Below are 20,839 nucleotides of genomic sequence, written 5' to 3'. Positions count from 1 at the left end.
AACCATGGCCTGGACAACAGGAGAAACATTCTTGTCTCATCTCTGACTCCCAGATCATGATGTGACATCAGAAAAGCTAGTTTCCCTCTGGATCTCAGTCTCCCCAACTATAGGATGGGTAGGTACCCGGTTATTGATCCAGTTCAGCTTTAATATTCTATAAGGTAGGAAAGGACTTCCCTGGTAGCTCAACTGGTAAAGAATCCACCAGCAATGCAGGAGACCTGGGTTCAATCCCTGGGTTGGGAAGACCTCCTAGAGGAGGGAATGGCAACCCACTCCAGTATTCTTGCTTGGAGAATCCCCACAGACAGAGAAGCCTGGCGGGCTATAGTCCATGGGATTGCGAAGAGTTGGACACGACTGAGCAACTAAGCACAGCACAGCAAGGTAGGAAAAACCTGAGACCTCATGGATCTTTCTGGATCAGAAGCTGTGACTCTCACCTCAATTGACCTTACATTGTGTTCTCATCTAAGTGTAGCCTCCGTAAGAGCCCCTCACCACATTGTGAGTCTCAGGAGGAAACCAAGAGATTGGTTTTGCTTTGTTTTTTCATCTTGGTGTCTTTTTTTTTTTTTAATGTTGGGTTTTTTGGCTGTACTGGGTCTTCGCTGCCACATGTGGATTTTCTCTAGTTAAGGTGTATGAAGGCTTCTGTAGTTGCAGCACACAGGCTTAGTTTCCCAGCCGGGGATCAAATACAAGTCCCCTGTATTGGAAGGCAGATTCTTAACCACTGGACCATCAGGGAAGTCCCCTCAGTGTTTTCTTAAAACCTATATACCAAGCCTTTACCATATACCAAGATTATCTCCCTTGCATCACTCTACATTCGGCAGATGTTGGCTAAATCAAACTAATTAACAATTTTTATGCCTCTATTCCACTATTTGCAAGAGCTTTCACATCTATTATCTTATCTCTCCCTCACAAGACCTCTGCTAGGTAAGTCAGAGACTACACTTATTCTACAGATGAAGAAACTGAACCTAAGATGAATTGTGTCATGTTCTCTTTCTCCTTTGGGATTTCCTCCCCATCCTTCAATTCTCAGTTCAAGTAATATAAATCAGCCATGCCTTGACCACTGATGACAGTATAGCATGAACCAAAAGCTCAAAAAAATAATAAAGTCAGCTTAAAAGTCACCTTCCTTCCTTTGACTCCCTCTTTGACTTACCTTGTCTCTCCTGTCTTCTGCTATACCTTAGGGTACTTAAATAGCTAAATTATGATTATCTAGTAAGTATCTGTCTTCCCCATTAGCTTCTGAGCTCATCAAGGACTTCATTTCATTTACCATTGTATACTCTCAGGCTAGGACCATACTCAGTACAGAACTCGTACTTGATAAAAGTGAATGAATGAATGATGTGTGTTCTTTATAGTAGCTTAGCTGTCCTTTCTCTACACCAGAGGGTTTCTGATTACCAATAGCTTTCATCTGGAAAGTGAGAATCTTCAGAAGAAGTGTGCTAAAGAGTCCGAAATCTGCTCAGAAAAATTTAGCAATCTGTGAGTTTAGACTGTATTATCTATCAGTGCTGCTCCCTGGTGTCCAAAAATGGCAAGTACAGCTATCACTAAGAAGCTGCCCAAAGTCTGGCTGAGTAGGGAATGAGGACAGAAATCTCGGCTTCTAACAATTTTTTCCAGGCCAGCTTCACAAAGAGAATCATCTCCCTTTGCAGAAGCCCTGCTAGACTCTTAATGCCAATGTTCATTCATTCATTTAACATCTACTGAGCCCCTGTTTGTAACAACCCAGTTCATACCCCCAAAGAGCTCAGTTTTTAGGGGAAATATATAGATGAAGAGTAATTAGAACTTGTTGATAATGTCTTGAGAGAAATCGATATGGGGCAGGTGAAGGAACACAGAATTACACAAGTAACTGCCTACAGCAGTCAGACAAGCTGTGTACAAGCACTGAGGGAAGAGGAGGGTGTCTGGAGTCACACTGACTAGATTCACATCCTGGCTCTGCTGCATGACTCTGGGCAAGCTGAGCCACTCCTGGAAAATACCAGGGCTGAAGAAGAAAGAATTTCCCAGAGGGGAGTACGCCAGAAGACCTGGGTACCACCTGGTTTGGAGAATCTCAAAGATGCAAAGATGTCCTGGAGGCAAACAGGACAACTATTGTACTGCCTATCTGAGAGGAAGGACACTCCTGAAGGGATTGGGCATGTGCTTAGTTCCCCCTCCCCCCATCCAGTTATTTCCTTAGAGGGAATCAAGAACAATGGATCGGAGGATACAATGGATCAGAGGATGCAACTCCAGACATTTGTTTCATTTGCCACTTCCCGTTTGTTCTTTCTGCTATCTCCTGTTCTGTCCATCATGTTCTCATTTCGTGAAATGAGACGTGTTTGTCTTTGGGGGTAGCAATAAGAAGAGTGAGGAGGGGGAGACTCCCATTTCTACTCAGGCAGGTTGAGAAAGGGAAGACCAGGGAATCAAGACAATTGAGTCCCTGGAGCCACATCAGAGAAAAAGAGCTCAGATATGTTGTCTCAGACTGTAAAGTATGAGCCTACAAAGCAGGAGACCTAAGTTCGATCCCTGAGTCAGGAAGATCCCTTAGAGAAGGAAATGACTACCCACTCGAGTATTCTTGCTGAAGAATCCCATGAACAGAGGAGCCTGGTGGGCTACAGTCCACGGTGTCACAAAGGGTTGGACACAACTGAGCAACTAAGACTTTCAGATTTAGGGTTAGCTTGAAGAGGCTGGGACTAGGACTGAGCAGAAGATCCTATGTGCCACTGGTGGGTTATAGAAGCTGGAACTCAGTGAGGACCAGGCTGGAAAGACCCATTTGGAAAACATCAGGGCAGGGGTGAGACCAGTGAGGGCCTTTCTCCTCCTCTCTGTCTCCATCTTGCGCTTTTAGGGGAACTGAATCAGCTTTAGCATTTGACCTTGAGAAAGAAGGAAAAATTATCAGGGGGAATAACTTGAAAACAACATGAGTGAATGGAGAAATTAAGTAATGTTTATTCATTGTACCCTGGGCAATCTGCTAGACTCTTGGCTTGCTCATTTCACTGAATCCTCATAATCCCACAAAGTACACAGTATTGTCATTCCGATTTTAAAATGAAACTAAACGGCTCTGTCATATACTCTTACAGCACTCTGTACTTTTGAATCATTACCTGTTTAAGATTTATCTTCCTCGCTAGTTACATCAGGATAGGGGCTTGTCTTTTTGTTTTCACCACTGCATCACTGGCATGTGACACTATACCTGGCCCAGAGGTTTTCGATAAATATGTGTTTAAGGAATGAATAAGAGAGGTCATGTGACTTGTCAAAAGCCACAAGGTAAGTGGTACAACAAGGATTTGAATCCAGGACCGTTTCCCTCCAGAACCTGTCTCTGACCTCTATCCAACCTCACCAAGTCCTTTCATATATTGTCTCACTTCTAAATGTCCTAGTTCAGTGACCTTTTCTCTCAGCTGCTTGTGAACACAAATGTACACTGTCTACCAAGGATTCACCCATTCAGGGAAAGCAAATGAAAGAAACAGCCCATCTGGGGTTGTGCCCTCTTCCTACCCTCTTTGTCTCATTATCTTCTTCCTCCAAGAAGCCTTTGCAGACACTCCACCTGTCTACCTGTCTCCCTCTCCTTTGGCCTTATTGGCCCTTCCTAAACCCATGCCATAAAAGTAGCCTCAACTCACCTGGCCTCTGACGCGTCCACACATATTAGTTATGGGTTATTAAGGCAATTTTGTTCCACAATATACTGAAGGCAAATGTGTGCTCAGGCCTGTCTGTGCCAGGCCCAGTGGGTGGACACTGAGATGAATCAGACACAAACTCAAAGGATGTATATTTAGTGGAGAAGGCAGACATTAGACACAGATACAATTAACTGGAGCACAAAGCAAGATGACCTAAATGGTATTAAAGAAGTATGAGCAATATGTTACATGCATAAACCTTAATTACTTAATGATTATTTTGAAGAATGTATCATAGAAGGTCACAGCTCAAAGGTATCATCTTGGTTCAACTCCTTGCTTCCCAGTGGAGGATTCTGGGACCCAGAGTAAGGCAAGACCATGTCTGAAGTCTCACAAGCCAGTCTGACTGAGCCAAGACTAGGCTTCAGTTCTTCTGAAGCCTAGCCCAGGGCCCTTTCCTTGTTTGCGATTAGCTTGATATATAGCAGTCCTGGATCCCATTAGATCATGACATTCTCAAGGCCAAGTCAGCTTCTCCCACCTAAGCAAGCTGAACCAGGACCAGGCATGAACAAGACCAATGCCTTAGGAAATGCAGTCATCCCAGGCTGCCAATCCAGGCTTTTGGCCTCCTGCACCTATCTTTACCGCTATGCTTCTAAAATTGACTTTCGAATATTTTTGCAGAAAACTTTTTTTTTTTAATGAGACTTTTATTCAGAACACTAGTATGTAAGTTAGACAAAAGCAAACCAATTCTAGTTGAAGGGAAGGAAGGCCAGAGCCCCACTATTTTCCCACACTCAAATTCTGGGAAGAGAACTTTAGAAACACAGTTCAAACACCTTTGTTCTAGGACACAATTTTTAATGGCTTCATGAAAGCCATTTTAGTATGTGGTCCTCCACTAAACCCTGTCTTTAATGGGAACTCACAATGCTTCCTTCATCATCAGATGCCAAGCACCAACCATGGGCTCCCATTAGAATATGGAAGGAAATCAGATTTTCCCCTTGTCTTTCCTGGTTTCTTCTCCTCTACAGAGAGGAGTATGTCTCAAGTGTTGTGGGGAGGGAGGCTGCTGCTGCTGCTGCTGCTAAGTTGCTTCAGTCGTGTCCAGCTCTTTGCGACCCCGTAGACGGCAGCCCACCAGGCCCCACAGTCCCTGGGATTCTCCAGGCAAGAACACTGGAGTGGGTTGCCATTTCCTTCTCCAATGCATGAAAGTGAAAAGTGAAAGTGAAGTTGCCCAGTTGTGTCCGACTCTTAGCGACCCCATGGACTGCAGCCCACCAGGCTCCTCCATCCATGGGATTTTCCAGGCAAGAGTACTGGAGTGGGTTGCCATTGCCTTCTCCAGAGGAGGGAGGAGAGAGACCCAAATTCTGCCTGGAGGTTCTGAGGATGCTTGAGCAGAAAAATCATGGAGAATGAATTCATCCACTCAGTCATTTACCAGCCTGAATCTGATGGAGGTTTTAACATCTCTGTTCCCATACCCACTAGCTACATGTACCATCAAGCATTTGAAATGTGTCTAGCTAAAATTCAGATGTACTCTGAGTGTAAAACATACACTAGATTTCAAAGACTTAGCACAAAAAAAGAATATAAAATAGCCTATTCATTTTCATAATCAATAATTTTATACTGATTACATGTTGAAGTTGAATGACAATATTTTGCATATGTTGGGCTAAGAAAAATATATTAGTAAAATTAAAATTTACTTGTTTCTTTTTAATTAAATTGGGGGAAGGACTTACAGCTGATGGGGTCTTAATTCCCTGACCAGGGACTGAACAGGTGCCCCCTGCAATGGAAGGGTGGAGTCCTAACTACTGAACTGCCAGGGAATTCCTTCTTTTTACTTTTTAAAAAAATGTCAGCACTAGAAAATTTTAAGTTACATATGTGGCTCACATTTCGATTAGACAGCACTGGGAGAGACTACCAAGTGCAAGGCAGAGGTGTGTGTGTGTGTGTGTGTGTGTGTCTTGTTGGAGGCAGTGGTCCATTAAGGACAGATTGTGAAAGGCTGAGTCTATTTCGCCTGGCAGTCAATACAGAAGTTAGGCGGAAATAATAGAATGCACAAAGACCCCAAGATGTGGGCAGGCACGTTGTGTTTTGGGAACTCATTCTTACATTAATATGATTTTTAAAAAGAGAAAAAGAAGTATTTGTTGAGTGTTTACTGTGAGCCAGCCACTGGCAGCAGGCCTTTTACATCCATTCTCATCTTCACAACTACAGGATGACGGGGATGTCATTCTATATCGCCAAAGATAAAATGGAGGCTCAGAAAAGTTGAACAGTTTATTCTAGGAGTTGTTCTTCCTCTTTCTCTGGAAAGCCTCTTGGAGACAAGGAGCCTTTCGTTAACGTCTCTGTTTTCCTCTATAGCACCTAGCACGCAGCCCTCCACGTGGTAGGCACTCAGAAAGTTTGTGTTGGACGAAGAATATTTTCTCAAGTCAGAGCTCCACGCGCAAGACCTAAGAGCAGAAGCACCAGAGGGCGCCCACGAGTCCGCCCACCCGCCCGTCCCCAGGGCCCCGGCAGGATTCAGGGCTGGGTGCGGTCCTTCTGTCCCAAGCAGTTGCGCGCCCCAGCGAGAAGAGGGGGCGAGGGGAGCCCCACGTCCTGGCCCCGCCCCGCCTCTTCCCCGGAGCCCAGGCGCGCGGAGCCGCCGGGTGCGGAACAACGACACGACATCCTGTTTTTGGGGCCCGCGGCTCCGCCTGCGCCTCTGCTGATCTTGTCTTTCCCCGGGTGCTGACGCCAGCTCCCCTTCCCCCAGTCTCCGCACCCTTCCCAGGGGTCTGGGGCCTTCCCACTGCTGAATCACCGCCACCCCGCGCTCCCCCGGGGCTCGGGGCAGGGGTGGGGACTGTCCCAGCCGGACCCATTCTAGCCAAATCCCAGCCTGGGCCATCGCTCGATCCCGGGGCTTGACTGAAGGCACCAGGCCTAGGGGCGCCCGTTCTCAGCATCTTCTCGCAGGGGTGGGTGGGGGCGAGATACGATGAAGGGGTACAAAACCCAAGCGCCTAGGCTAGGGCCTCTGCTGGGGTGAGGGTGGCAAGAAGGAGGCTGGGAGGACTGACCTTAGACGCCCTGACCTAAAAGGCCTCAGAGGTAAAGGGCTGGGGTGAGGGAGCCCAGCACCGGGGGCCAACCGGCTGGGGGCGACCGGGGGTGGGGGGGACCGGCCCGCTGACTTCCTGGTAGGGCCCCGCCCCGGCCCGGCCCGCTCCCGCGCCCCGCCCCGCCCCGCCGGCGGGCCCGCCCCCCCCACTTCCTCCGGCCTCCCGCTCTCACTTCCTTCTCAAGCCCCGAGCAGCTGCCGCCGCCCCCGGCTCCCCCGCAGCGGGGAGGGCACCAGGTGAGGCCCGGCACCGGCCGGCGGGCTGAGGGTCCGGGGAAAGGGAGCCCGGCCGGCCCGGGACTGGACGCGAGCGCAGGCCCGGGAAGTTTGGCTTCGGGAGGCCGCGGCGGGAGGTGCTCGGCTCGCTCCAAGTTGGGCGGGCGCGGCCGGCCGGGCGGGGCGGGGACGGGCACGGGCCACTGCGAGCCGGCGACGGCTCCGGGAGGGTGGGGGTTCCTGTACCGATGGCGGCGGTACCGGCCCCCGGGAGCCGCGAGGGACTCCTGAGGTCGGAGGGGCTCCCGCTCCGAGAGAAAAGTCTCTGAGGGGAAGAGCTCAGAGCTGGGAGATGGGACTCAGAGATGGGGTGCCCCCAGGAGTTGCGGGAGGGCTGTTCTGAAGTGTGTTGAGGGGAAGGGGCCCCTGGGCTAGAGAACTGCTTTGGCAGTTGTGACACTTGTGAGGTAGAGGGAGAGGCTGTCTATTGCCTCTGAAGCCCTGGGCTGCGGAGAAGGAGCTCCTTCCTTGGAAGATCGACGCCGGTCCAGACTGCAGCCCAAGGGTCCTCTGTGCTCAGGAGGGTGGGGGACCCCCGGCCGACCCCAGTGCTTCTGTGTGTCTCTGTCTGAAGCATAACCTCTCCATCCCTGGAACGGAGAAACAAGTATTGTAGTGAGCAAACATCGGCTATGCCTAGCTGGCCGTTGCCTGGCACTGCTCATTGGCGGGGTAGACGGAGGAAGGAAAGGAACCAGGTCTTCCCCTATTACAGAAGTGGAAGGGCTCTTACTCGGAGGTGCTGATCATCCTTAGCGAGAGGGCCTCACTGAGAGCAGGACTGTTTGTAGGAGATGGAGAGAATAGGGCTTCTGGGAGGCCACAAAGACTCTCGCCTTGGAAAATGATGAGCCATCTCCTAGTCTTCCCTCTCCCCCATTGTTAGTCCCTGAACTCTACAAGTTCTCATTCTGTCTTCCTCCATTCCTTCTTCAGACTCTACTCTCAAAGCCTTTGTCACCCTCTTCTCGCATCCTCTCCAGTTGCTTTTCCCCCAAACACACAGTCATGCCTGGCCCCTGACCTCTCCCCTGCCCTGCTTCTCTGTCCATCCTTGTCCTCTCCCTGTGGCCTCCCTGCTGCCTTCTTTGCCCAGCTTCTGGCTCTGCACACATATCCACCCTCTTGATTCTTCCGTCTGCCCTCACTTTGATGGATCCCTGTCTTCTCCTTCCGTTTCAGTAAAGAATCTCCAGCTTTGGGGAACCTTTCAGACCACCCTAATTCAGAGAGGCGGGCTGCAGCCTCCCCTTGATAAAAGTGATGAAGGGTTTGGAAAACCTCTGTAGATGTGTATGTGCGTGCAAGTGTCTACACGTACATATCTTTATCTTTTGGAGACAAAATAACTGCTCTCAGCCTTGAGAGGGCCCAGAGCAGGGGAAGCCAGCAGAATGAAGGGAACCTGCAGTGGGTGAGGTTGTGGTTAGGTAGGAGGAAGCAGTCTGTAGCATTCGGAGTATCAGGGTAGAGTGACACAATATTGAATAGGACTGGTGAGAGAGGCCGTGGGAAATCAAAATCTCCCAGACCCTTAGGTGCTTAGTCAAGAGGCCAGGCCTGGAGCCTGGGGGACAGCCTAAAGGTCCCTGACTGCATTGCTCACTGGTTCCAGCACCGCCTGGTGGGGAGAAGGGAACCAGGTCAGCTAGGTGTGACGGAAGGAAAGTACAGGGTTCAAGAGGGAAGACTATGGCTGGTTTAACTTCAATCTTAAATGTCTTAGTTCCAGTTCAGGAAAAAAAGAGGGGTATGAGGCAAAGGTGTCTGCCTGCTCTTTCCTGCTGCTTTCAGGGCTGCCCAGGCCAGATTCCCACGTGCCCTGGGCGGCATCAACGCCTTGGTGACCAGGAAACTCTCTAGAGTTCTGCTTACCCCTCTTCCTCAGGCATCCTTAATATTCTCCCTCTCACCTAAGAGCCTGTTCCCTCTCTGTCGGGAATTTCTTCCGAGTCTAACTGAAATCCGGCCTGGCTCTTTGTAAGCCTTGCTGTCCCCATTCTAGAGCCTTTGGGATGCATGCTGAGAGATCATGCTTCCCTCTGCCTTCTCAGGTCTACTCTATTCATTTCTCTCCACTAGAAGAGAAGTGGAGGACAGCAAGTGCTACTTTTGTGGGATTCCCAAGCACAGCTAGGTTTAAGGACCATTCCTGTACCCCATTATGTCTCCTTCCCTTCTCACAGTTGTCTGTTCCCATGATTGTTTCTTCCTCCGCACTCCTGTCTGTCCTACTGACATTCTGGGAGGTATAGAGGTTTGGCCCCAGCAGGAAGTCCCAAGGACCTGCATAAAAATCCCAGCTCAGGGGAGGACATATATGCAAGGAATTTCCCAGCATCAGGGCTCAGTTAAAAAACCACCCAGGAGTCCTGACTTCCCACCTACCAAACCAGTACTTATTTTAGATAAATGAGCAACCAACAGAATTCTAAGAGTAAAGATAGGATGGATGAAACAGGGGTTCTCCCAGACAAGACCTGGCCCCACTGAAAGTTTGAGCTAATTGCATGAAAGCCACCACCGGAAAAATATAACCAAGGTGGGAGGAATCTAAGTGGGAAAATATTTTGCAGAGGGTGGGGGTGAGGAATATGTACCTGCTATAGGAGGCTACCATTGAGGTCTTGGCTAAAAAAACTATGGTCAGGGTCTTTACATGAAGAGAAGTGACTCAGGTCAAGATCCTGGTTGAGAATCTAAGATACGGAGAGTTGTTTCTGGCAAGATGTTACGGCAGATGAAGTGGCTGGTGTAAATTTTTAGGGGGTCATGAGCAGGAAGATTTGAGAGGTTGTGGCTGTAGTGAGACAGTTGGGAAGATATTAGAATGCAGGTAGCTGAGCAACTGAAAAGAAGATGGGGGCCCAGACTAAAGACCCCTCCTGCATACACAGTGTATACCTGTGAGTGGTGAGGCTCATAGGGTTCTATGAAGAGGGAAACCAAAGACAAAGCCTGGGCCGCCTCCCCAGAACAGATTGGTTTTCCTGTCCAGGGTCCAGCTTCCTCTTTTGTCCTCATGTCATGGGGGTAGGGCATCTCCCCCGGAGCTCGAGCCTAGAGGAGGCTCTCCTCAGCTGGGAGAGTGGCTGTCTGTCCAGTAATGTCAGTTCTGAATCACGGATGCCCCAGCACTGGCTAGGCATGAGGGCCTGGAAGCAAAACAGGCTCAGATGTCAACCTGGCCCCTTTGGCCCATTTCCTGAAGGGATAAACTATGGTAGGGTCATCCTGAATGAGGTCAGAGCAGTGGGCCCATTCCCAGGCTAGAGGTCAGGAAACCCAGGTCCTTGTCCTGGATTTGCTCACAATCCTGTAACTAACTCTTGTCAGCTTTCTGTCTTGTGGCTCAGCTTCAGAAGTAAGGAATTGCCTATCAATAGCTCCAAAGAGCATACGGAATACTGATAGCTCTGACTCTCCTTCCCTCAAGAGGCTCCTCAGAGCGGGGCCCCCAACTCTGGACCCCACCTTGAACAGGTCTAAGTAGCTGTCTGGGTGTGTGGCCCCTTTCCCCAAAGCACAAGAGAAGAGGCCAGAGAGTCAGGGACTTTGCCAGGGGACAGCAACATGGGGGAGTACCCGATGCCCGGCTCCAGCTCTGCCCCACTGACAGTGGAAAATAGATGCCGGAGTTTCCTCCCTGATGTTTTTTTCCCTTGTGGAAACCCCCTCAGGTCTGGGGCGGTGTTGAAGTGTCTGGGCAGCCCTGGGTCTCTGGGTATTTTCAGGTGGGGAGGCAGGATTGGGAGGATGGCACTTCTGTACAGCCTCGTGTGAAATGAGCAGAGGCAAAGGAAGTGCCACTTCACGGGCCTTCCGTGGGGCCCCAGGACTGCTGAGCTGCTGTTAGTGGGGAGGAGGAAGGAGGAGGAAGCAAGTGTTCAGCCTTCCTCTGTGCTGCCTGGTGGGGGAGGAGGGCAGCCTCCTTAGCTGCCCCAGCCTGCTGCGCTGGCCCTGGGGCTGGCTGTATGTGGAGCACCCCAGGTGCTCGGACACCAGGAGAAGGAGAGGAGCTGGGACTGAGTGAAAGGGCCCCAGCCTCCCACACCCCTCCCAGCTATATCTGTCTTGTACCCTCCTCCTCCCCAATCCCTAGTGGGTAGACTCAACTCCCTCCATCTCCTACTCTGTCTGCAGGATCCTCCACGGGGGCTAAAGGGTGGAGAATGGAAAGAGGTGGAGAATTCTCCAGCGTGATTTTTTTTTTTTTAAGGCTGGGAACCTAGGCTGTCTTGGGTTCTGTCCCTGCTGATGGGAGAAGGGGAAGAAAAAGCAAGACTCAGCCCTTGGCTTGGTCCCAGCCCCATGCTGACCTCATGTCTCCCCCAGCTTCCTCCTGCTAGCCCAGCTGCAGCCCCTTTGAGCCTCTTCGTACCATGCCTCTCCTACTCCCCCCTTCAAACAAACAGACAGACTGGCAGAACTTCTGAAGCTGTTTCTAACACTGACCATGACCATGACCCTGACCTCATCTTTGACCAGCCCTGGTCTTCAGATATTCCAGTCCTTAGCCTCATCAGTACCACTTTTCCTACCCATCTTCCTTATCACCACTGGACTAGAGCTATGCCTGCTCCAACCCCTCTCACTCTTCCAGCTGAGGGACAGGGCACTCCCTCAGTTACCCTAAATCATACTCAAGGGGAGGAAATTAGTTACCCTTGTCTGGTGTCTCCTGGGCCTGGAGGCCCTTCCTTCTTCCCAGAATCAAAGTCTGAATTGATGAGAGAGGAGGTGTCAGTCAGTCTGCAGCTTTTGCTCAGCCCTCTGCTGGGCTTGTGGAAGTAGGCAGGACAGATTTCCCTCCTCATGAAGCTCATGTTAGTTCAGCACAATGAACCTAAATAACAGTACTGGGGGAGGTGGGGCAGAAGGGATGCTGTCCTTGAGAAGCTGGGGAATGGAGCTGGGCCCTGAAGGACTGGGAGGCTGTGGAGTGGGGTGACAGTGGAAGGGGAGCAGAATTCCAGAAAGAGGAACTCCCATGTGCAAAGACATGAAGGACAGATTGAGTTCGTTCAGCTATTTACTGACAGCCACTGCATGCCATGCTTAGCCCAGAAAGACATGGCCAGGACCTTACCCTCTAGGCCTTCCCAGTCTAGTGACAAGAGATTCAGATAAGCTTCCACGTGACTGAGATAGACTGCACCTGTGAGAAAATCAGGACCCAGACCTTGGATGGAATAAGTCATTGGTGACTTGGGTGGTTTACAAAAAAACTTTCCTGGAGGAGGTGGCAGTGGTGCTTGGCTCTGGAGGACAAATTAGGGGATCCTTTGAGGCAGTTGGAGTCTTCTGAGCTGCTGAGTGGTAGACTGAAGGGTGGAAATGGAGAAATGCTGGATTCTCACCAGGACAGTGAATATGGCTACTTGATGTGTTCTACGGAAGAGAATGTGGAGGCTGCTTGTGGAGAGGATCTGGGTGATGTGGCCAGAGCCTAGGATCAGAATACCCCGAGTGATGTATAGTTAGGATGAGTTTCAGGGAGGACTGCAGGAGGGGATCTCCCGTGTCAGGGAGGAAGATTAAAAGGCTCCAGTAAGTTCCCACTGCCTTCATACTCCCCCAGCTCTTAGGGCCTATTCCTCCCCTCCCCCACTCCCAGTTGGGACACTTCCCCTGCTACAACTGCCACAGAGATCTGGCAATCAGGCAATATGCTGCTTCCTTTCCCTCCCCCATTCTGGGCCTGCCTGGGCCACACCCCAAGACCAGGCCCCACTGGGTACAGGCTAGGCTCTGGGGACTATGCTCAGATAGGATGAGCCCCTTGGACTGTGCTCCCTGCGGGAGCCAGGTCAAACTGGTACTGGGAGGAAAGATTCTTGCCTATCCCAGTCAAAGCTTTTGGCTGCTACTCCTGTCCAGTAAGATTCAGCACTGCAATTTGGACTATGGAGGTGTCAGTCCAGTTCTGGGCTTCTGACCTGTTTATGCAGATCTCAGTAACTGAAACAGAAGCATGCAGATCAGAAGCCTGTACTCAGCTTTTTGGTGGGGGAGTCGAGGAGGTCAAGCTTCAGTATTGGTCAGGGGGGCATCCACAAGCTAAGGAACTTGTATGTGACTACTGCAGAAGGATCGTGACTCAGAGCCAAAGGAGGGTTACAAGGGTGGCCATACTGTGGAAGTTCAAAGAAAGGAGAATTCAGTAGTCTCTTGGGACCATGAGACTTAAGCCAGGTCTTGAGTCAGTAAGATTTGAGAGGGGAGAAGGAGTGGCAGCAGAGAGAAGAACAGGAGGAAAAGTTCAGAGGCCAGAATGATCCTGGCCTGTTTACATAGGACAGTGAAGACCCCTCTGGACCAGGGAACTCCCATTTCAAAGTACCTGCTTAGTACATACACATTGTGTATCAACGCACTTCATCTATATAACAGCCTTATAGGGTTGATACTATTAGGGTTAGCTCATCATGGCAGAACTAGGATTTAAACCCAGCTCTGTGGAATGTGTAGAGTGCTCAGTCACTCAGTTGTGTCCAACTCTTTGTGACCCCTTGGACTGCAGCCTGCCAGGCCCCTCTGTCCATGTGATTCTCCAGGCAAGAATACTGGAGCAGTTGCCATTAACTTCTCTAGGGGATCTTGACCCAGGGATCGAACCCGAGTCTCCTGTGTCTCCTGCGTTGCAAGCAGATTCTTTATCTGACTCCAAAACCTTTGCCAGATTATGAATAACTCTGAAAGCCAAGATGAGGGACCAGGCATGATCTGAATTAAGCTGAGAATAGAAAGCCAGAACAAGTCATTATAATATGGCTAAGACTATACTAATCTGCAAATGTTTATTTACATACTAAACAAAAGTTCTTTTTTTTTTTTTTTTAAGTGACCTAGTGAATAAGTTACAGTCGATCCCCCAGCCCCAGGCAGGCCATTGTCCTTGTCTGGCCTCCTACAGCATTGACTGTTCTTTATCCTGCATGGTACAGGCTAGATCCTACCTTTTGAGCATGCGCCCTCCTTAAATGAGCTATGGGAACTTATTTGACCCAGTTCAGGCCATAGGTGTTCAGAGAAAAGAGTTGTCCTGGGAGAGAGGATAAGGGTCTGAACTGTCCCTGAATGGGGAGAATTGGGCTGCTGCCACCTCTCAAGCACCTGTATACTCAATGATTCCAGCCTGTCGGTAGGAAAGGCTTTGCCTTTGCCACCTTCTATGTGCAGCCCACGTCCAGGTTTATAAAGCATGTTCATCCCTGTGCCCAGGATCTTCCCTGCTGCCCTTTGAGACAGGGAGGGTGAGTTTTATCACGCCTGTCATACAAATGAAGAAACTAAGGTTCCAGGAAGGGAAGTGAGTTACAGGCTTAAGGTCACAAAGTCAGCTGGTAAGGGTAACTTGGAGGCTGTGTGACACACTGAGGAAAGCATAGGCCTTTGGATTGCAAAATTGGAGTCTGTGTTTAAAAAAAGGGGGGGAGGGTCCTGTGCTGACTAGCTGTGTGATGTTGAGTTATTTTAACTGCTCTGGGTTTGTTTCCTCATCTGCAAGTATGAATAGTACCAATGAGTTGTTAGAAGGATGAAAAAATGTAATACCATGTGGTCTGTAAAGGGTTGTACCGTGGAGGGCTTTTAATCAAGGGGTAGAGTCAGCAGGTGATCCCAGAAGGTCAGAGTCAGGGATCTGGTGCCCTTGGCCCTATGTTGTATTGCCTCTGCCCTGCCTGTTTCTGGACACTACCTCCCTCGTGATTCTTTTCCGGTGTCAGTCCCTGTTCCCTCACCAGCCCGGAAGCTTCCTGCTCCCTCCTCGCTCCTTTGAGGGCTGATTTACTGATTGCTGGTTGATAACCCCTCCCTAGAAAGCTGCCTGGAGCCAGCTGTACTTCTGGTCTCTCTGGCCTTGTGACTGTCAGCCAGAGTCCCCTCCTTGCCTTCCTGCCTAGGCCAGCCCAGTGCTGGGCTTGCGGGGGGGAGTTCCTGGTCACACAGCCATGGCCACTCCCCTGCTTTGTGTGCAGCTAAAGATTTACAGGCCTAGAGAGCATCTGCTCTTCAAGATGCTGGGTTCTCCTCAACTTTCCAGTGGACATGAGGAATGGCACCAACACTGCCTCCCCAAGATGCTGTCTCTTCCCCCAAGGAAGAAGCCACAGAATCCTGAGAACATGAACATGCCCTGATTTGAGCTCAGGTGCCAAGGTCTTAGGCGTTTGCTGACTGACTCAACCTTCCCACCCCGACCCTGTGCTCCCAGGGGCCTTTCCTATCTCCACCATCTTGTCCTCTGCCCCCAGGCTTCTTAGTGTCTCATCTCATCCACTTAGTATCCTTGCACAGGCTTTTTTCTCTCCATTTCACAGATTGGGAAACTGAGGCCCAGAGAGGGTAAGTGCCTCTTGCTTGGTTGCAGTGAGTTGGCAGCAAAGCAGCCCTGGGGCTAGGACTTGGCTGAGTTCTCTTGACTTTCAGTCCCAAATCCTCAAGTGCCCTAGAGGGTCCTTGTCTTCTTTCTGGACCCATACCCTTGAGGCCTCTATCTGCTCTTCTGAGGTTGAACACACATTTATTCATGCAAATAAGATGGAAATATTTTTACTGTAAACCAGAGAGGCAGCCTCATAGAATGAACTCACTTCCCTCCCAGCTGGTCCCAGGGGAAGCTGGGGCCTGGGAGGGGGAGCTGGGAGGGACCAAGCCCTGGATTCTATGCAGGTTCCACACCACCAGGATTCCTTTTCTACTTTCCAGTGGTAGATTCCCCCTGGTCCCTCCAAATTTGATTTTTGAGGCTTTGGGACCAATAGTTGAGAGGACAGGTTGGAGGATAAGTGTTGGCAGACCAGGGTACAGTTTTGCTGTGTATAAAGTGAAATGGAGAAGATGGGCCAGGGATGATAGCGCTTGGGTGGAGCAGGAGATAGCTAAGAGAACTGGGTGTGTCATACTGTCATACACAGAGCTGTCCCCTCCCAGGGAGCAGGGACCTGGTTGTGAGAGAGCTGCAGGGAAAGGAAGTCACATACTAGCCAGAAAAAGTCCCCCGTGGCTGAGAGGAAGTAGTCAATTAGAGGACTACCCTTGCCACAGCAGTATAAATAATCACAGGGTTTCCGGAAGCTCTGTTCTGTTCCAGAATTCGGAAGAGCAGTTCCTCACCTCAAGGGCCTGTGAGCTGCAGAGGTGACCAGGTGATGGTTGGAACGGGGACTCCTCTCAAACTTACCCCACAGATAATTACAGCAGCTGACTTATTTGCCACTTCCTGTGTGCCATGCCTCATGCCAAACACTCTCTACATGTTAGCTTATTTTATAGTCTCACCAGCTCTATCCCCATCTTACAGATGAGAAAATTTGAGGCTTAGGAAACTTAAATATGTTGCCTGAGAATCATATTTGACTAGTTAGTGGAGCTGTGATTAGAATCCTTGACCAGTCTGATACCAGCATATCTTCTCAGTGATAGTACTTAATGACACTGTTCTCTGCCCAAAAGTCCAGAAGCCGCTCAGATTCTTCAGAGGCACAGGCCATGATCTCAGGAAAGGGATAGATTAAAGGGGAAAATCAAATTTTTGTCTTATTCTTCTGTTCATCCCTCTTGGCTGGGCTTTAACCCTCCTTGAGAGAAGATGCAGACGTCTGGGACCCCCGGCCTCTGCCTCGCTCATCATTACACACCCAGATTCCAGACCAAATCCCAGCCTTGGCTCTATCTCCAGTGTTCCCCTGCACTGAGTCACCAGCCTGGCTCTGTGTGTCCAGATAGGGTTCCCCTGCTTCCACGAATGATGGTGTAAGCTCTCCCTCCTTTTCACCATTCCCAGGGCACCCTAGTTTGAGATTGGCAGCTGCCTAGAGAATTGTGCCCCTTACTCAACAGGCTTCTCATAACACGTTTCGGTTTGCAGTCAGTAGCCAAGATGTCATGTTTGGAATTGAAGTGTCAGTGCTCTGGGGCTGGTGGGTCCTGAGATGGGAGGCTCCACCCATGGCTGCATCTCAGAGTAACCTGTGCCAGAAGCGGTCTCCAGTATACCAGTGGGAGGGGTGCATATCTGATAGAGGGTCTAGTAGATCCCTACACATCTGCACCGTCCTTTGGTGTCAGTACTTCCTGGAGGAAAAATCAGTTCAGTTCAGTTCAGTTGCTCAGTCGTGTCCGACTCTTTGCGACCCCATGAATCGCAGCACGCCAGGCCTCCCTGTCCATCACAAAGTCACGGAGTTCACTCAAACTCAAGTCCATCGAGTCAGTGATGCCATCCAGCCATCTCATCCTCTGGCGTCCCCTTCTCCTCCTGCCCCCAATCCCTCCCAGCATCAGAGTCTTTTCCAATGAGTCAGCTCTTCGCGTGAGGTGGCAAAGTACTGGAGTTTCAGCTTCAGCATCATTCCCTCCAAAGAAATCCCAGGGCTGATCTCCTCCAGAATGGACTAGTTGGATCTCCTTGCAGTCCAAGGGACTCTCAAGAGTCTTCTCCAATACCACAGTTCAAGAGCATCAATTCTTTGGTGCTCAGCCTTCTTCACAGTCCAACTCTCACATCCATACATGACCACTGGAAAAACCAAAGCCTTGACTAGACGGACCTTTGTTGGCAAAGTAATGTCTCTGCTTTTGAATATGCTATCTAGGTTGGTCATAACTTTCCTTCCAAGGAGTAAGCATCTTTTAATTTCATGGCTACAATCACCATCTGCAGTGATTTTGGAGCCCAAAAAAATAAAGTCTGACACTGTTTCCACTGTTTCCCCATCTATTTCCCATGAAGTGGTGGGACTGGATGCCATGATCTTCGTTTTCTGAATGTTGAGCTTTAAGCCAACTTTTTCACTCTCCACTTTCACTTTCATCAAGAGGCTTTTGAGTTCCTCTTCACCTTCTGCCATAAGGGTGGTGTCATCTGCATATCTGAGGTTATTGATATTTCTCCCGGCAATCTTGATTCCAGTTTGTGTTTCTTCCAGTTCAGTGTTTCTCATGATGTACTCTGCATAGATAAATAAGCAGGGTGACAATATACAGCCTTGATGTACTCCTCCTTTTCCTCTTTGGAACCAGTCTGTTGTTCCATGTCCAGTTCTAACTGTTGCTTCCTGACCTGCATACAGATTTCTCAAGAGGCAGATCAGGTGGTCTGGTATTCCCATCTTTTTCAGAATTTTCCACAGTTTATTGTGATCTACACAGTCAAAGGCTTTGGCACAGTCAATAAAGCAGAAATAGATGTTTTTCTGGAACTCTCTTGCTTTTTCCATGATCCAGCAGATGTTGGCAATTTGATCTCTGGTTCCTCTGCCTTTTCTAAAACCAGCTTGAACATCAGAAAGTTCACGGTTCACGTATTGCTAAAGCCTGGCTTAGAGAATTTTGAGCATTACTTAACTAGCATGTGAGATGAGTGCAATTGTGCAGTAGTTTGAGCATTCTTTGGCATTGCCTTTCTTTGGGATTGGAATGAAAACTGACCTTTTCCAGTCCTATGGCCAAAAGTAGCTAATACTTATTGAATGCTTATTATGACCAGCTGCTGCTGCTGCTAAGTCACTTTAGTCGTGTCCGACTCTGTGTGACCCCATAGATGGCAGCCCACCAGGCTACCCCGTCCCTGGGATTCTCCAGGCAAGAACATTGGAGTGGGTTGCCATTTCCTTCTCCAATGCGTGAAAGTGAAAAGTGAAAGTGAAGTTGCTCAGTCGTATCTGACTCTAGTGACCCCATGGACTGCAGCCCACCAGGCTCCTCTATCCATGGGATTTTCCAGGCAAGAGTACTAGAGTGGGGTACCATCGCCTTCTCTGTATTATGACCAGAGCCTGTACTAAATGCTTTACACATGTTAATGTATATAATCCTCACAACAACCCAATGAAGTAGGTATTATTTCATCCCCATTTTACAGATTAGGAAAATGAGACATAGAGAGGTTAAGTAATTTGTCCAGGGTCATAAAGCTAGGAGATAACAGAACTAGATTTTGACCTTAGTCTGCCATCAGAACTTACATGCTTCACATAATATATTACACATTAGTGCCAGCCTCCTTATTCTTGAGCATCCTTGCTTGGTCTCAGGACCTGTCTCCCATTTTATGTCTGTCTGTCTGTGGTCTGTCTTGATGGGATTGCAGGATGGTGTCAGGTTAATAGAACTGGAGCTGGTTCCCCTCTGTATGCCCCCATCCTTTCTTCTCAGGACTCCCTAACCGAGAGTATCCCTCTCGTCTGTCCACAGGTCACTGCATCCAGAGGGACCCAGAACGGGAAGGAGGCACAGCCTCCAGCTGCACCCACGATGCAGAGCATCAAGTGTGTGGTAGTGGGCGATGGAGCCGTGGGCAAGACATGCCTGCTCATCTGCTACACGACCAACGCCTTCCCCAAGGAGTACATCCCCACAGTGTTCGACAATTACAGCGCCCAGAGTGCAGTGGACGGGCGCACGGTGAACCTGAACCTGTGGGACACAGCGGGCCAGGAGGAGTACGACCGCCTCCGCACACTCTCCTACCCTCAGACCAACGTGTTTGTCATCTGTTTCTCCATTGCCAGCCCGCCCTCCTATGAGAATGTGCGGCACAAGTGGCATCCAGAAGTGTGCCACCACTGCCCTGATGTGCCCATCCTCCTGGTGGGCACCAAGAAGGACCTGAGAGCCCAGCCTGACACCCTGCGGCGCCTGAAGGAGCAGGGCCAGGCGCCCATCACGCCGCAGCAGGGCCAGGCGCTGGCCAAGCAGATCCACGCTGTGCGCTACCTCGAGTGCTCGGCCCTGCAGCAGGACGGCGTCAAGGAAGTGTTTGCCGAGGCTGTCCGGGCTGTGCTCAACCCCACGCCTGTCAAGCGTGGGCGGTCCTGTGTCCTCTTGTGACCCTGGCACTCAGCTTGGAGGCTGCCCCTGCCCCCCCCCCAACCAGTTGTGCCTTTGTGCCTTGGCGCCTTGTCTGCCCCCAGCTGTGCCTTAAGGACTAATTCTGGCACCCCTTGCCAAGGGGGCTCCCCGAGTGCCTTTTTCTTCTGAAGGAGGCCCACAGGGAGAGGGGCTTTGGGCCCTGCCCTACTCTGCTTGGGAACACCAGGTATTCTTGAGAGCTCACCCAGGCTGAGGACGGGCCCCTCCCCAAGAAGCCAACCAGGTGCCCCCTCCCCATTTCCCCCTACTGACCAGATGTTGCTGCCTATTGTGGTGCCTTCTCTCAGGTTAGGAGCGCTCTGCCATCCCTAACCTCTCCCTCGCTGCTCTTCGATTGCTCCGCCCTCATGATGTGCTCTCCCTGCCCCAGAGAAGGAGCCACAGAATCCTAAGAAGATGAATGTGCCCTAACCTACCCTCATGTGCCTAAGCCTTAGCATCCGCTGACTGACTCAGCCCCACCCCCACACCCTCCGGGCTCCTGGGGGCCCCTCCTACCCCCATCAGCATCAATAAAACCTCCTGTCTCCAATGGCCCTGGCTCCTCCCTGTGTGCTGGGCATTGGGGGTTGGGCAGGGACCAAGCATGGGCTAGGACTCCCCAGAGACTGGGAGCCTTTTGTTTCCTACAAGAGGGGACAGGGGACAATAGACTTCATTGTGGTCCCCCCACCCCCCAATTTCCCTAACAAAGCTCTGGGCTCCCTTGGAGGGGCCCCAGTCTTGTCCTGGGGCCCAGCCACAGATTCTGCAGTAGTCTGGGATGCAAAGCAAGAGGAAAAACTTCCTTATCTAAGGCTCAGAAAGGGAGAGGCTGAGTCATCAG

The 20,839-nt window shown here is 50.3% G+C and overlaps 1 protein-coding gene across 1 annotated transcript; it reads left to right on the top strand.

The window, feature by feature from the left end:
* The first annotated feature begins 6,945 nt into the window (after positions 1–6,945).
* RHOG (ras homolog family member G) lies at positions 6,946–20,545 on the top strand. The gene is made up of 2 exons (XM_070383824.1): positions 6,946–7,095; positions 19,336–20,545. The coding sequence occupies exon 2, from the start codon at positions 19,396–19,398 to the stop codon at positions 19,969–19,971; it is 576 nt and encodes a 191-aa protein (XP_070239925.1). The 5' UTR covers positions 6,946–7,095; positions 19,336–19,395; the 3' UTR covers positions 19,972–20,545.
* The last annotated feature ends 294 nt before the right edge of the window (positions 20,546–20,839 follow it).

The sequence above is a fragment of the Bos mutus genome, chromosome 15 (assembly GCF_027580195.1).
Source record: "Bos mutus isolate GX-2022 chromosome 15, NWIPB_WYAK_1.1, whole genome shotgun sequence".
Classification (NCBI taxonomy): Eukaryota; Metazoa; Chordata; class Mammalia; order Artiodactyla; family Bovidae; genus Bos; species Bos mutus.
Note: the sequence above shows the minus strand (reverse complement) of the source record. Positions and strands in the feature narration are given on the sequence as shown.